Source organism: Diabrotica virgifera, chromosome 8 (assembly GCF_917563875.1).
Source record: "Diabrotica virgifera virgifera chromosome 8, PGI_DIABVI_V3a".
Lineage (NCBI taxonomy): Eukaryota > Metazoa > Arthropoda > Insecta > Coleoptera > Chrysomelidae > Diabrotica > Diabrotica virgifera.
Genome location: NC_065450.1, coordinates 211,575,490 through 211,588,427, shown reverse-complemented (window position 1 = coordinate 211,588,427; position 12,938 = coordinate 211,575,490). Strand labels below are relative to the sequence as shown.

General features: G+C 32.2%; 3 protein-coding genes across 4 annotated transcripts in view; 1 reads left to right on the top strand and 2 right to left on the bottom strand.

Annotated features, from left to right (window-relative positions):
• The window catches only part of LOC114336157 (putative glutathione-specific gamma-glutamylcyclotransferase 2), a 29,702-nt gene extending 24,939 nt beyond the window's left edge, over window positions 1-4,763 (bottom strand). For both annotated transcript variants that reach the window (XR_007700006.1, XM_028286488.2), the window contains exon 1: window positions 3,624-4,763. Coding sequence is in view for 1 of the 2 variants with exons in the window: in XM_028286488.2 (XP_028142289.1) it covers window positions 3,624-3,803 (180 nt within the window). In the remaining variant the exon portion in view is untranslated. The remainder of the gene's footprint in view (window positions 1-3,623) is intronic.
• A 4-nt stretch (window positions 4,764-4,767) lies between these two features.
• Window positions 4,768-7,268, top strand: LOC126889367 (uncharacterized). Its single transcript, XM_050657617.1, has 4 exons — window positions 4,768-4,995; window positions 5,090-5,326; window positions 5,540-5,709; window positions 7,027-7,268. The coding sequence occupies exons 2-4, from the start codon at window positions 5,107-5,109 to the stop codon at window positions 7,198-7,200; spliced, it is 564 nt and encodes a 187-aa protein (XP_050513574.1). The 5' UTR covers window positions 4,768-4,995; window positions 5,090-5,106; the 3' UTR covers window positions 7,201-7,268.
• A 1,712-nt stretch (window positions 7,269-8,980) lies between these two features.
• Window positions 8,981-12,058, bottom strand: LOC126889366 (uncharacterized). The gene is made up of 2 exons (XM_050657616.1): window positions 11,530-12,058; window positions 8,981-11,388 (listed from the first exon to the last, which is right to left on the bottom strand). Exons 1-2 carry the CDS (start codon window positions 11,848-11,850, stop codon window positions 9,973-9,975), a joined length of 1,737 nt encoding a protein of 578 aa, XP_050513573.1. The 5' UTR covers window positions 11,851-12,058; the 3' UTR covers window positions 8,981-9,972.
• Between the last annotated feature and the right edge of the window lie 880 nt (window positions 12,059-12,938).

The following is a 12,938-nucleotide window of genomic DNA, read 5'->3' as shown; positions in this document are numbered from 1 at the left end:
ATCTATCATTGTTACCAGCGCGAAATAAAAAAAAACGGTAGTTAGTAGGCAGTTTTAGCATATCGGGTCTGTATCAGAACTGTAGATATATACCCAATCAACGTATATTTAAAAGCCTCTTAATCATTAAAACTTGTTATAATTTTGGATCAAATAAGTTTTAGGTCGTTTTAGTGTATCGGGATTGTATGAGCCCTGTGAATATATATTCTTGGTTTATTTATACACCATACGGTGTTGCCAGGTGTAGGGCTTCTAGGCGTATGTTAACTATGCCAAATATATACAGCTAGTTGAGCGCGACCGAAGCGCCCTCGAATCTGCCGAACGGTGAACTAAATATGTATATAATATGATGTATTACCGATTTTTCAAGCCCAGCTAAAAATTCACCCCCTGCACCCCCTACACCCCTAGAATCCAGTACTATAAGTAAACGTTGTCAGACCCGAAGCCGGGTCTGACAACGTCACTTTTGGACTGAATAGGCGGTGAAGTATGACGTTTTGGGACTGTATAAGCGGTCAAACAAATATATATATATATATATATATATATATATATATATATATATATATATATATATATATATATATATATATATATATATATATATATATATATATATTGGCTTTGAAATATTACAAGCGACTCAGGCTTTATGTAATAGGGAGAGGAACTGTGATTAATCTATGACTTTTGTTATTAATAATATCTAATGATGTGAGAAGAGATTATATTATAAGCAGTGGAATGGGCAATTGCTCCATAATCTAGCTAAGAACTTATTAACACATTGCGTGCCACGCTTTAATCGGGATAATAATAGAGAGTAATCAGGATAATAATAGAGAGTAATCTCAACATGCCCAATCATGAACTATCTTCATCCAATACTCATATCACTAATCATAAAATTTTAATATCAGAAATATACACCAAGCTCGCTTCTCTTGATATCAATAAGGGCCCAGGCACTGACGGTATACCTACTTTGTTCTTAAAAAAATGCAGCTTTAACCTTTCCAGGCCATTGTATTACATATTTAATTGTTCCCTTCAAACTGGTGTTTTTCCAGATTACTGGAAAGAAAGTTTTCTTAAGCCTATATTTAAAGACGGGGATAAATCTCTCATTAGTAATTATCGCCCTATTAGCGTCCTTAATGTGATACCCAAAGTATTTGAGAGTCTGGTTTGTGACTTTTTAACTCCTTTAGTCGAGCCTAAACTTATCGATTAACAATTTGGGTTTAGACCCCATAGATCTACTGAGCTTAACCTATTAACTTATGTAGATTTTTTGTTTGACTCCCTTGAGAGGGGGTATCAAGTTGATACAATTTACACTGATTTCTCCAAGGCGTTCAACAGGGTGTCTCATGGTATGTTGGTCCATAAGCTCAGAATGATTGGTGTTGATGAACCAATGATTTCTTGGTTTAGCAGCTATTTGTCTAACCGTAGACACATGGTAAAAATTGGTAATTTTCTTTTCAAATCAATTCTTCTTCCTTCAGGGGTTCCTCAAGGATCACATCTTTTGCCTCTTCTGTTTAACATTTTTATAAATGATATTCACGAATGTTTTTCTTCTTCCCTTTTTTTGCTATTTGCTGATGACTTAAAATTGAGCTGCCTGATTGAATCTCCCAATGACTGTGGTAAACTTCAATATGAGTTAATCAATTTGTTGGACTGGTGTACAAGACTGCCGTGCTAAGCCCAAAGGCGGTAACTGATTTTTTATCGAAAATGACAATTTTGTATTTCTAGGTAGGTTTCATTATATTATAATGCTTCTACAACTCCAAAGACTTTGTAAATATATTCTAGATATCCATTATAATAGTTCTATAACTCTAAGGACTTGGTAAAAATATTCTAAATACCTATAATCTACGTAGAAATACAACAATCTCATTTTCGATAAAAAATCAGTTACTGCCTTTGGGCTTAGCACAGCAGAAGAAATGGGATGAGTCTGAATCCATCTAAATGCAAAGCCATTACGTTTTCTCGATCTAGATCCCCAATCAATTTTGAATACAAGATTGGACAGCATTGCCTAGATACTGTACCTGTCATCAAGGATCTTGGTGTTACTTTGGATGCAACTCTACAACTTTCTGATCACTTAAATAATGTAGTCAACAAGGCATTTCAGATGCTTGGCTTTATCAGAAGAAGCACACAGGATTTTACTGGGATTACTGCCTTAAAAACGCTTTATTGCTCTCTTTTCCGTCCCCATCTTGTGTATGGTCACCTTTTTATGGTGTGCATATTGAGACCTTGTGTCGTGTTGAGCATAAATTCCTTAAACAGATTGCTTTCAAATTAAACATCTTGGACAACTACAATGATGCAGATTTACTTGCTACATTAAATATGCCACCCATTTCTATGCGTCATAAGAAGAGAGATTTGATTACTTTTTACAATATTCTGCATGGTAGAGCTGCTGCTTCTTCTTTGCTCAATAAAATTAATATACATGTTCCATCTAGACCTACCAGATGTATTGGGACCGTGCAAGTTCGGCAAAGCGACCCCTATTTCTACGCTCTATACTAAAATTCGCACTTTTAATTATATTGGCCAATTATATTAGTCCTGGTTACTAGATAATTGTCAAGACCATAGTCCAAAAAAATAATAAGAAGAAAAAATAAGATTCAGGTTATGTTATGAAAACGTCAACAATTGTATGTAGTAAATAAAATTAGTTATTAAAATGCAGTACTGCAAGCAAAATAAAATTAATTAAAACTACCTTTATTTAATAATTGCATATCATATCAATATTGTGGAGCAATATATAATTTTTCTGCTTCATTGGCAGAAGGTATGAAATATACGTCAATTTGACAATTTCAATTGACAATATGAATTATTTAAGATAGTTGCAATATTTCTCCGTGACTCGCGCAGGGTCGTTTCTCGTTTCCCCTACCAAGTACTTGCACACCGCGAATAGCTAGTTTCCATTACCCTATACATCGCACTAACTATGGATTTAACAACTTCATTTCAGAAACTGCTAGACTAACCAATCAATATGACAACATAGATTTCTTTGCAACCTTTGGCTCATTCTTGCGTCAGGTTTTGTGTACTCTTGGCTCGACTAATAGAGATAGAGATAATAGATATAGATAACTTTTGTATTGCATTGTATAATAATACAGATTAATTTTTTGTATTGTAACCATAGATATAGTCAGTATTATGAATTTATAGTTTAATTACATTAATTGTAATTGGGCTTGCCCGTTGATAAATAAAATAAATAATCTCAGGGGCCATTGATATCCACAGAAAGAAAGTAAGACATATGTGTATATCAAAAATGAGAAACGTGACACACAATGTGTTAAAGCGACGCGGCACGCAATGTGTTAAATATTTACATAGAAGTAGAGTGGATTGGTCTGAGCCCCAGTTTGTATTGCTTTCATATTTTAAACAAAGATATTGTGTAACAAAGGTTTTCTACAAAATAAATCGTTTATCTATAACGTCAAAGAACGTTTACTAGCATCATAAACTCTAAATAATCTGTATTAATTGATCACATATGTTTTGAGTAAGTTAAGTTTTCTTCATTTTCAAAAACTTACTTTTGAATTTACCTCGGATGGAACAAGGGTTACAACCCGTCCTGGATTTTCTGGGGTTCCTCTATGATCTGTACTGAGCTGGTAAAATCTTCTATCGTACCCTTTAATATACCCTAAAACTTTTCTTTCATATGGAAAATCAATTTTCCATATAAGAGACCCATAACCAAAAACCCACATTATTGAATAAAGAAACTATTGTATAGAATGCATTACGTCGTGATTTTTTATACAAAGAACATTTAAATACTCTGATTAAAACAAGCACTGGGATCTTTGTTCTTGAACAAAATAATTTGAATTTATTTAATCATCATGATATTGACCATAGAAAAAAGTGTTGTCTGATTTGGTAGAATGCGATCTTATCCTTCAAAAAATATGTCACGTATTTCAGCACCTGGGAAATTGGAAGGATACTACAAATCTGGCCTCCACATAAGTGGTCTGTAGCTTCAACATGATAGGTGTGAAATTTTAAACGTTCTTGCTGTTGATTGGATAGGAAGGGTAGCGTTATCTAGCCTCCACGCTAGGTACACCATAGCCTCCATACGGTACTTCCAATATTTAATATTATTTTATTAAAGTGGCCAATAAAGGTAAAACACAAACAACTTTTGTTTCTTAATTATTTATTTATACAATAATGTGACATTTTACATAGAAATATTAGTATTTAATTTCGATTAAATATATGTTTACTTGTTGAATTTATCGGCTGCACACAACAGCTGATCGGCCATTAGACCCAACAAAAAAACGCGAAATAAAATGTGTATTTTAAAACTGTTGGATAAACAGTACCTACAATCAGAAAAACTTACCTTTAAAAAGGTACTCGATTATGAAATAACAAAAATATCAAAAAACACGACTGAATATCAGCTTTTTATGGTAACACAAACACAAACCAAACACCAAACACATCACATCATGACCGACCATATAAAATAAGTGAACGACAACGAACGAACGAACACGAACACAGATTACAGATTCACAGATAGCGCACGATTTGTCAAAAGTCATGTTCGACCAATCACAATGCCGACATCAGCGCCTCTGACTAAACGGAAGGAAAATAAATACGATTACATGTTTTTTATTAGAGTTAGCGGGGCATGATATTAGGGAATCCAACGATCTGTCAAACTATTCCAATATGTCTGGCGATTGGCATGCAATACATTGAAAGCATATGATAAATATTGTTTTTTAAGTATTTAAAGTAATTTTCGTATATTTATATCCGCCTAAGTATTGCTAACATACTTCTGTGACATAATAAAAAATATTGTTTACATCAATAAACTAGAATAAGTACTTAAAAAGTTTTATTTAACTAAGTAATTTGGAAGGTTGAAGAAAGGTAGGTTAACAAATTTTATATTTCAAAGTTTAATAATAAATTATATTAAGCATCCCTAAAATAGATTTTTTACTTATGTATTTTATTATTTTAGGTTAGTTAGTAATAGCTATGCCACTAACATGTATTGTAGTGAACTGTGGAAGCAGGTCGAAAAGGGATAAAGTATCTTTTTTTGCTATTCCCAAACCACTGAAGTTTAAACATGCTATCCACTTGAATGAATTAACTGTTAAACGCAGAAAAAAATGGATAAGGGCCATACGAAGAGCAGACCTGACAGAATCAAAATTAAAATATCAAAAAGTGTGTTCCAAACATTTTATTCAAGGTTTGTCAATAATTTTCTATAAAGAAATAATATTAATCTTAATATATTTCAATAAAATATTGTAGGTGCCGTGGCAGTTAGTAGGCATTCGCATCGGGTAAAATTTTTTGGAAAATATGAAAATATACATTGTTTTAAGCTATTTTCCCAAAAAATTTTACCCGATGCGAATGCCTACTAACTGTGTATCTACGTTATATAATTTTGTTTTAGGACAACCTGCAAAACTTGAAGATGTAAATGATCCTGATTGGATACCAACCCAAAATATGGGTTACTCTAGGGGACCTGTAAAACGAAAGCAGGACCTTGAAAGACTGGAAAGAGTAAAGAAAAGATCTTCCACAAAGGTTTCACAAGAGGACAATGATACATTTATTGAGGTATACTAATTAAAAGAGAATGTCATTAACTTTAAATTGATTTGGAATTAAGGGGATCCATACAAAGTTTCGGCTACAATGCTATTTAAATCGGATTCATTCTTTTCAAAACCTGAGAAAACTAATAAGTATTTTTGAAAAATTTAAATGCAGAATGAAAGATTACTTTATTACCGAGGGCGAAAGTCCCTGAAAACTTTTATGTTTATTTTAATAAGTTACAGGGGTGAAAAACTAAGAGAAAATGTAGTGTGTTTTTTATTTTAAAATATCTCATTCAAAAGAAAACTTTTTATTTATTCTAAGGGACTTTCGGCCCTTGATAACAATTTAGTCTTTCATTCTGCATTTAAATTTTTTAAAAATATTTATTTGTTTTTTCAGGATTAAAAATGGTGATATTTTCCAAATCGAACATTCGTTATCTTTATCATACAACGCACTGAGTCGAATAGAATATGGTGATAAGACAGTGACAATTTTAAATATTTGACATGGCATCAGGAATATTTTGAGTTATTGATTAAATAATATTGATAGTGTATTTGATGAATAATTGATTGAAGACGTGAACTTAATAAAAAGTTATTTATTGTTTATTATTTATGGAAGATCCAGGCGGGGAATACACCAGTATATATTCTGTGATCCAAGTATTTTGTTGTTACAGATGTTCAAAATTGTAAGCGTTCTATAGTAACAATATATTATTAAAAAATCACTTTTGCTCGATTGGGTGTTAGTTTTTGTTGTACAATATATAAATTATTACAATCACTGAATACATAGCTAGTGAAAAAATTATCATATTAATTAACTGAATTAATAATTTAAGCCATTATGCAAGTAACAGTTATCCAAGAACTTTCAAAAGCCATATTTTTAAAGTTAATGATGACATTGTCAACTAATGTTTACATATCCATACCAGTGAGAATTTTACTACACATAATTTGTCATGTAAAGACAGAAAAGGTAGGGATAGCAGTAAAATATTTGCGCTTACACTCTTAAAGGGAATTTTAATTATAGAGATCAGTGTATAATAGTCGACAGTACATGTAAAAACCTTAATTACTCTGTTACCAATGTTGTATCGGATTGTGAAGACATTATAAAAGATCTAGGTATTCAGTTTGACTCACAACTAACCTTCAAGATTCGTATAAATGTAAAGTATATGATTTTATAATAAGAAACTGTCATAAGTTTGATATTTTGAAATTAAAACTGTTGTATTTTTGCTTAATTCTGTTAAAGCTTGCATATGGTTCCACTATAAGGATCCCAATTTATAATCAATTATGTTTGTTACAGAATGAAAACAATACAGTAAGTGAAAGTAACACTACAGCAATGTATGAAGACAGTACTGGAACCGAAACTCAAACTGAGTTAACCTCAGATGATATTGAACAGATGGCTCAACAATTAAAATTTGCAAATAAAAAAATTGACGAGTTGACTCGCAGAATTAATAAGACCATTTAAAGTTTCGAGTCACTAGAAACGGACAATCCGAAATGTTTATATTATACCGGTTTAAATTTTTCTGTTTTGAAGTCAGTATTTGACAGAATTAAAACCATTTATTCCATCATCCTCAGTAACTGTTTTAGATCCCTCTCAACAATATTTGTTGACATTGATGAAAATGAGACTTAATCTAGATTTTAAATATTTGGCCTACCAATTTGGCATTTCTCAATCAACATGTTCCACCTATTTTAATACCATCATCTCAATAATGTATCAAAGATTTAAAAATAGCATAAAATGGCCAGATCGGGAAATTATTAAAAAAAACATGCCTTCTTGCTTTAGAGAAGTCTTTCATGATAAGACCACAATTATCATTGATTGCTTTGAGGTGTTTATCCAAAAACCAGCTAGTTATTTAACCCAGCAGCAAACATGGTCAAACTATAAACATCATAACACAGTTAAATTCCTTATTGGAATTACTCCCCAAGGCTGTATTTCATATATCAGTAAAGCATGGGGAGGAAGAACATCAGATAAACAAATAGTAGAGCTCTCTGGTTTTTTGGATAAAATAGAACCCCAAGATATTGTGATAGCAGATCGAGGTTTTTTAATAAAAGAATTTTTAGATGTGTTACAAGCAAAGCTAGTAATTCCAGCTTTTACCAAGGGGAAAAAACAATTGCTTCCACTAGAGCTGGAAGAAACTAGAAACATTGCACAGGTTAGAATCCACGTAGAAAGAGTTATTGGCTCCATTAAAAATAAATTTAATATTTTTTCAGAGCCACTTCCGATTTCTATGTTAACCCATGTTACTGATGGTATAAATATAGTTGATAAGATAATTTTTATAGCATGTGTTTTGATTAATTTATGCCCTCCTATTGTTCCAATTTAATTAAATTTAACCTATTTCACCAGATTGTCGCCTTTTTAGTATTTCTTTTAATAATTTTTGGTACACATCTAAAGTGTCACTACGAAAAACAATCAATGACACCTTTGGCCAAAACTAGGATATATATATATATATATATATATATATATATATATATATATATATGCCATGTTGTCGAGGTTGTCAGTTAGTTTTGAATTATAAATAGCTACAGCAAGAAAACTTGCATTGTTTCAGACAAAATCAAACAAGCTTATATTTTTCTAAAACTTTTTTTGTTGGTTTTTAAATATGTTAAAGTAAAAAGTTCTACTCACAGATTTGGCCGCTAATTGTTTAAAGAATTAAAACTCTTTTGTATACTTAAATAATTTTAAAAATATTGAATTCATCATTTTACAAATCTTTGTTGTGGGGAAGCTTGCAGTTCTGATGATCTATTGTTGTTAAATCGGTATAATATAAACAAAATTGGGCATTTTTGTCTGTTTGATTTATAAATAAATAAACATTTTGCTTTATGTTGTAAAGTACTTTATAATCAACTATTTTCAATGGGAAATAAGCCACAATTTTACCAAAAAAATGATTTTATTAACGTTTCGACGCCCAAGTCGGGTGTTGTCAAAATACAAAATATTAAATTAAACAAAAATGTTATTGCTTAGTAAAAAATTCTTCTAATAATTTATTTAATCTGACTCATTTATATCAGCAATTCAGACATGGATTATACATTTTAATGAAGAAGACTTTAAAATGATATTGCCAATATTGATGAGTTGCGTTCCTGGGACGACTTTACTAAAAGATAGTAAATCATAATATTATCATTCGAAAGTGGTAGGTTTATTGGTCAAAAGGTGGAGAATAAAAGACAAAGACTTCGGCTACTTCATCTATTTATTGAAGACATTTTTGTTCACTAATTAGTGAACATTACCAGTTCATCTACAAATGAGTTTGATAAATAACAAACATCCATAGAAAAAAAAGCAATGCAACTAGCAAGTTGTAAGTAAAGCAGCTAGTGAAACGAACCATTGAGAAATGTAAAATACAGACATTAAGTTTGTAAAAAACTAAGTACAGTTAACAATTTAAAAGCCAATACAAGAGCAAGAGATCATGTAGTAACATAATGATTGCATAAAAAAATTGCAAAAAATGTGTTCAACTAGAACGAAAATAATGTCCAGAATTCAACAATTCCAGACAATAATTTGCATTCAAATGATTTAATTTTAACTTTAAGTAGCATTCTTACAATAATGACTGTGGCTAGCGTATATTATTTATGTACACCTCATTGGTTGTTTTTGTATTTTGATATTAATAAAAAATTTGTGACAATTTTAATGAAAATAAATCATATGAAAACTGAAAAGAATGTATTTATTTGATGTTTCGGAGACTGACCTATATCAACCGTAGAATGAATTGTAAAAATATTAAGGAAACAAAGTTTCAAAATTTCCTCTTAAAAGTATATGTATACTATGGTACACTGTACTTTTGTATGTATATATGGAATAAACATGGCTCGAGGGAAACTTTTGAAGGTCCAGAACCTTTCTGTGGCATCACTAATGATGCTACGAAAAATGAGGTTCAGAAATGGCTGATAAAGAATCATCAATAGAAAAGGAGAACCACTCAAGTTCAAGTCTAGACTAAATAAAAAAAAAATAATCAAGAATATTAATAAAAAACTCAAACAGTTTCATGAACCTCAATAAACGAGAGATGAAAACGGTCACTGAAATGGTGACAAGTAAGGTGAATGAACCATGGTGCAGAAAGTGCGAAATGGAAGAAGAGAGTGAATGGACTCAATAATGATTATGAAAATAATGGAAACATGAACCATTAAAATTTTATGTGGCATAATCATGAAATAGTTTCTGGTTGCATATTGAACATGTCCACCTAGTTTTGGGTTTTTCTAATAAATTTACACACCCAATATGGAACCAGAAAATATTACAATTCTCATATGAGCATTGAACCATAGGTTGGCCATCATCGACATTATTGCAAAAACACCACTTTGTTATATTGCCACCTGGTACTCTGGAAGTGTAATAACGTCCTAAAAGTTCAGGCATAATTACTTTTGCATGAAAATTTAGGACTTTATCTTTAATTTCTTCCCAAAATTTTATGTCTGGTAAAACTCTTTCGATAAATATAAAATTAGGACACCAGACAACAAAGTCACAATAATTAAGTTTACAAATAAATATTTGTGCTTGCACCTGGTAATAGTACTTATGTTTTTTATTCATTTTTACTGTACCAGTTTTATCACATTCAAGACAGGAGTCCTTTCGACTTGCATACTCCTGTAAATTTCCATTTTCTCGAAGAGAAAATGGACACTTTACTTCTAAGGTACCCGCAGCACAACAGTCACAATACACAAATCCATCAGGTGAGGCACCTAACTGAGGCCATTTCATGCACACTACCAAGCCAATTGTATTCACTATAAAGTCTCTATGATTCCTGCTAGTTTCTTTTTTATAAGCATCAATTGCCAGCTGTTCGTGATTTATCCCCCATCTTATTGCCCTTGTAGAAATTTTGCGAGGGTAACATATTGATTTGATCAAAGATAGGGATGGTTTCTCCACATTGGTTCTACAGACATCTTTAAAAATTGAAGCTGTTACTCTACCAGTCCTTTGTCTATACCACTCTGCACATTTCCTTTGGTCCTGTGTCTTATCTTCTATTTCTCTTCGTATATTCTGGGTTACCTCCATTTTACATTTCATACCTAGTTGAATGAGATCATCTAGAGGCATTTTTTCATATTTTTTATGGTACACATTAAAAAGGACTGGTATACTAACTTTTTCATTATTTTCATCTGACAGTTGTGACGCAAATGGCTCTACATGCCTCATCAAAACAGCGTCACAATTGGAATTTTGCAATTCTTGCAGCAAGTCCAACATTTCGCTATCATCCATTGGAGGAATTTCCTTATAATTTTTTTCTTCTATCACTTTCCCCCAGTCTAGTGAAGCAGCTTCTATTGGATGTGTACCACTTTGCGTTGGAACTGGCCAAGTTGATTTGACATCTGTACACGCTACATTCTTTTCATTTTTCTGCTGCTTCAAATATGCTGCATGCTCTGCAGCGTACAAAACTGCTGTAACATGGCTACATACTTCCCCAAGACCTGCCATGCAAGTACAATGCGCAGTACAAATACTACCACCTGTTTCAGCGATAATCCAAACTCTTAATTTGGTTTCTCTAGCTCTCATTGAATGCTGCACCTGAAACAAAAAAATTAAATCAATTATCAAGGCAATCAATTATATTAAACCCTAAGACTAAAAAGTAATCTCTTTAATATTGATTATTAACAAATCAGGTATTTTTTCTTAAAAAATTTGAAATACAGGTACTACTCTTACCTTGCCTATTAAAAGCACCAGATCATTAATAACTTTAAAACCCACTTTTTCTACAAAGCCAGACTTGAAATATTTGTAAGCTGCTAAACTTTTATAAGCTCTCATTTGTTCATGGGTATAAAAGCTGTGAGTAAAAACAATATAGGTCAGAATGTCCATGGAAGCTATTGGTGGCACATAGGTAAGTCCATAATCAAAATCGACTTCACTTAGAGCATATGGATCACAGTTAAGTTGTTTGATTTTGTCCAAATATCTATCTGCGGCTTCAGGAGAGCTTATTCTTAGTTGGTCCAAATACGAACTTTCTTTTAAAGCCATATTTGTAATAAAAACAAAAGTCCGACTCTCACAAATAATATTGCAATGTTGTCTTGAAAAAGACAGTTTTTCAAAGGGTACAAGTAACTAAATAAAACAATTTTAACACCAACTCTACAACGAAAAGCACAAGTGCAACAATGCAAGTAAACCAGCAAAATCGACTGCATGCCATACGACCGCCATTTAAACGTCAAAATAGTCACGTGGTTTGGATTGCCTAATTGACGAATGACGTCAAAACATAGGGAAATGACAACGTCTTTGGCACGTGTACCCGACGCGTGTGCGTGTCATTGACGTCCAAATGACGTTGTTGGTGTCATTGTCTGTCATCAGTGTCATATGTCATCACTTGTGCATGATATGGAAGTGGCTACAACATAGTCGGAGGTATACGTAACCTGGATTTCACACAATTTGAAGAAACTTTTATAACGAATGATATTCTACATATAAAATGAACGGTTTATTTTACATAAAATTAGAATTTGTGTCTTTCATAAGAAAGATACCATTCCTAAACAACTACATAGTACACAATTTAAAAATTATCAAAGCGTCCACATAAGCATTAAAAATACGGTCTCGATTAATCAATGAAAAACAGGTGTGAAATAATTCTTTTGCACTACCTGCTGCATCTAAGATTTATATGAGCCCCACTGATAAAGTTACTAAGTTAAAAACTTCCTCCTCCTCTATCTTTTCTCCTTCGTAAGGATGTGGTGGAGCCATGTAATTTGTTTGAATATCTCTGTCCCTCCCTCCGTGTTGCTTTGCTTCGGAGAGTTTGACTATCTGTGTTGCTTTGCTTCGGAGAATGAATAACCAATCATGTACTTTATTTGGTCCGACCATCGTAATGAAGATCTTCTTTAGGATCTTTTGCCCGCTTCGTTACCTTCAACTATCATTCGTTCCATGCCTTCCCTTTCTTCGGATTATACGTCCAAATTATCTTAGTATATTTTGGTTGATAGTTGTGGTAAGTCTAGTTTTTATGTTAAGTTCTGCTACTTAATATGTATTGAATTATTTGTGCGATGTGCGGTCCATGGTATGTGCAACATTCTACATAGTAGACT

Coding starts and splice junctions, on each gene's coding strand:
- LOC126889367 (XM_050657617.1), top strand. CDS start 5,107: ATGCCACTAACATGTATTGTAGTGAACTGTGGAAGCAGGTCGAAAAGG. Junction 5,327..5,539: donor TTCCAAACATTTTATTCAAG/GTTTGTCAATAA, acceptor ATTTTGTTTTAG/GACAACCTGCAAAACTTGAA. Junction 5,710..7,026: donor ACAATGATACATTTATTGAG/GTATACTAATTA, acceptor TGTTTGTTACAG/AATGAAAACAATACAGTAAG.
- LOC126889366 (XM_050657616.1), bottom strand. CDS start 11,850: ATGGCTTTAAAAGAAAGTTCGTATTTGGACCAACTAAGAATAAGCTCT. Junction 11,389..11,529: donor TGGTGCTTTTAATAGGCAAG/GTAAGAGTAGTA, acceptor TTTTTGTTTCAG/GTGCAGCATTCAATGAGAGC.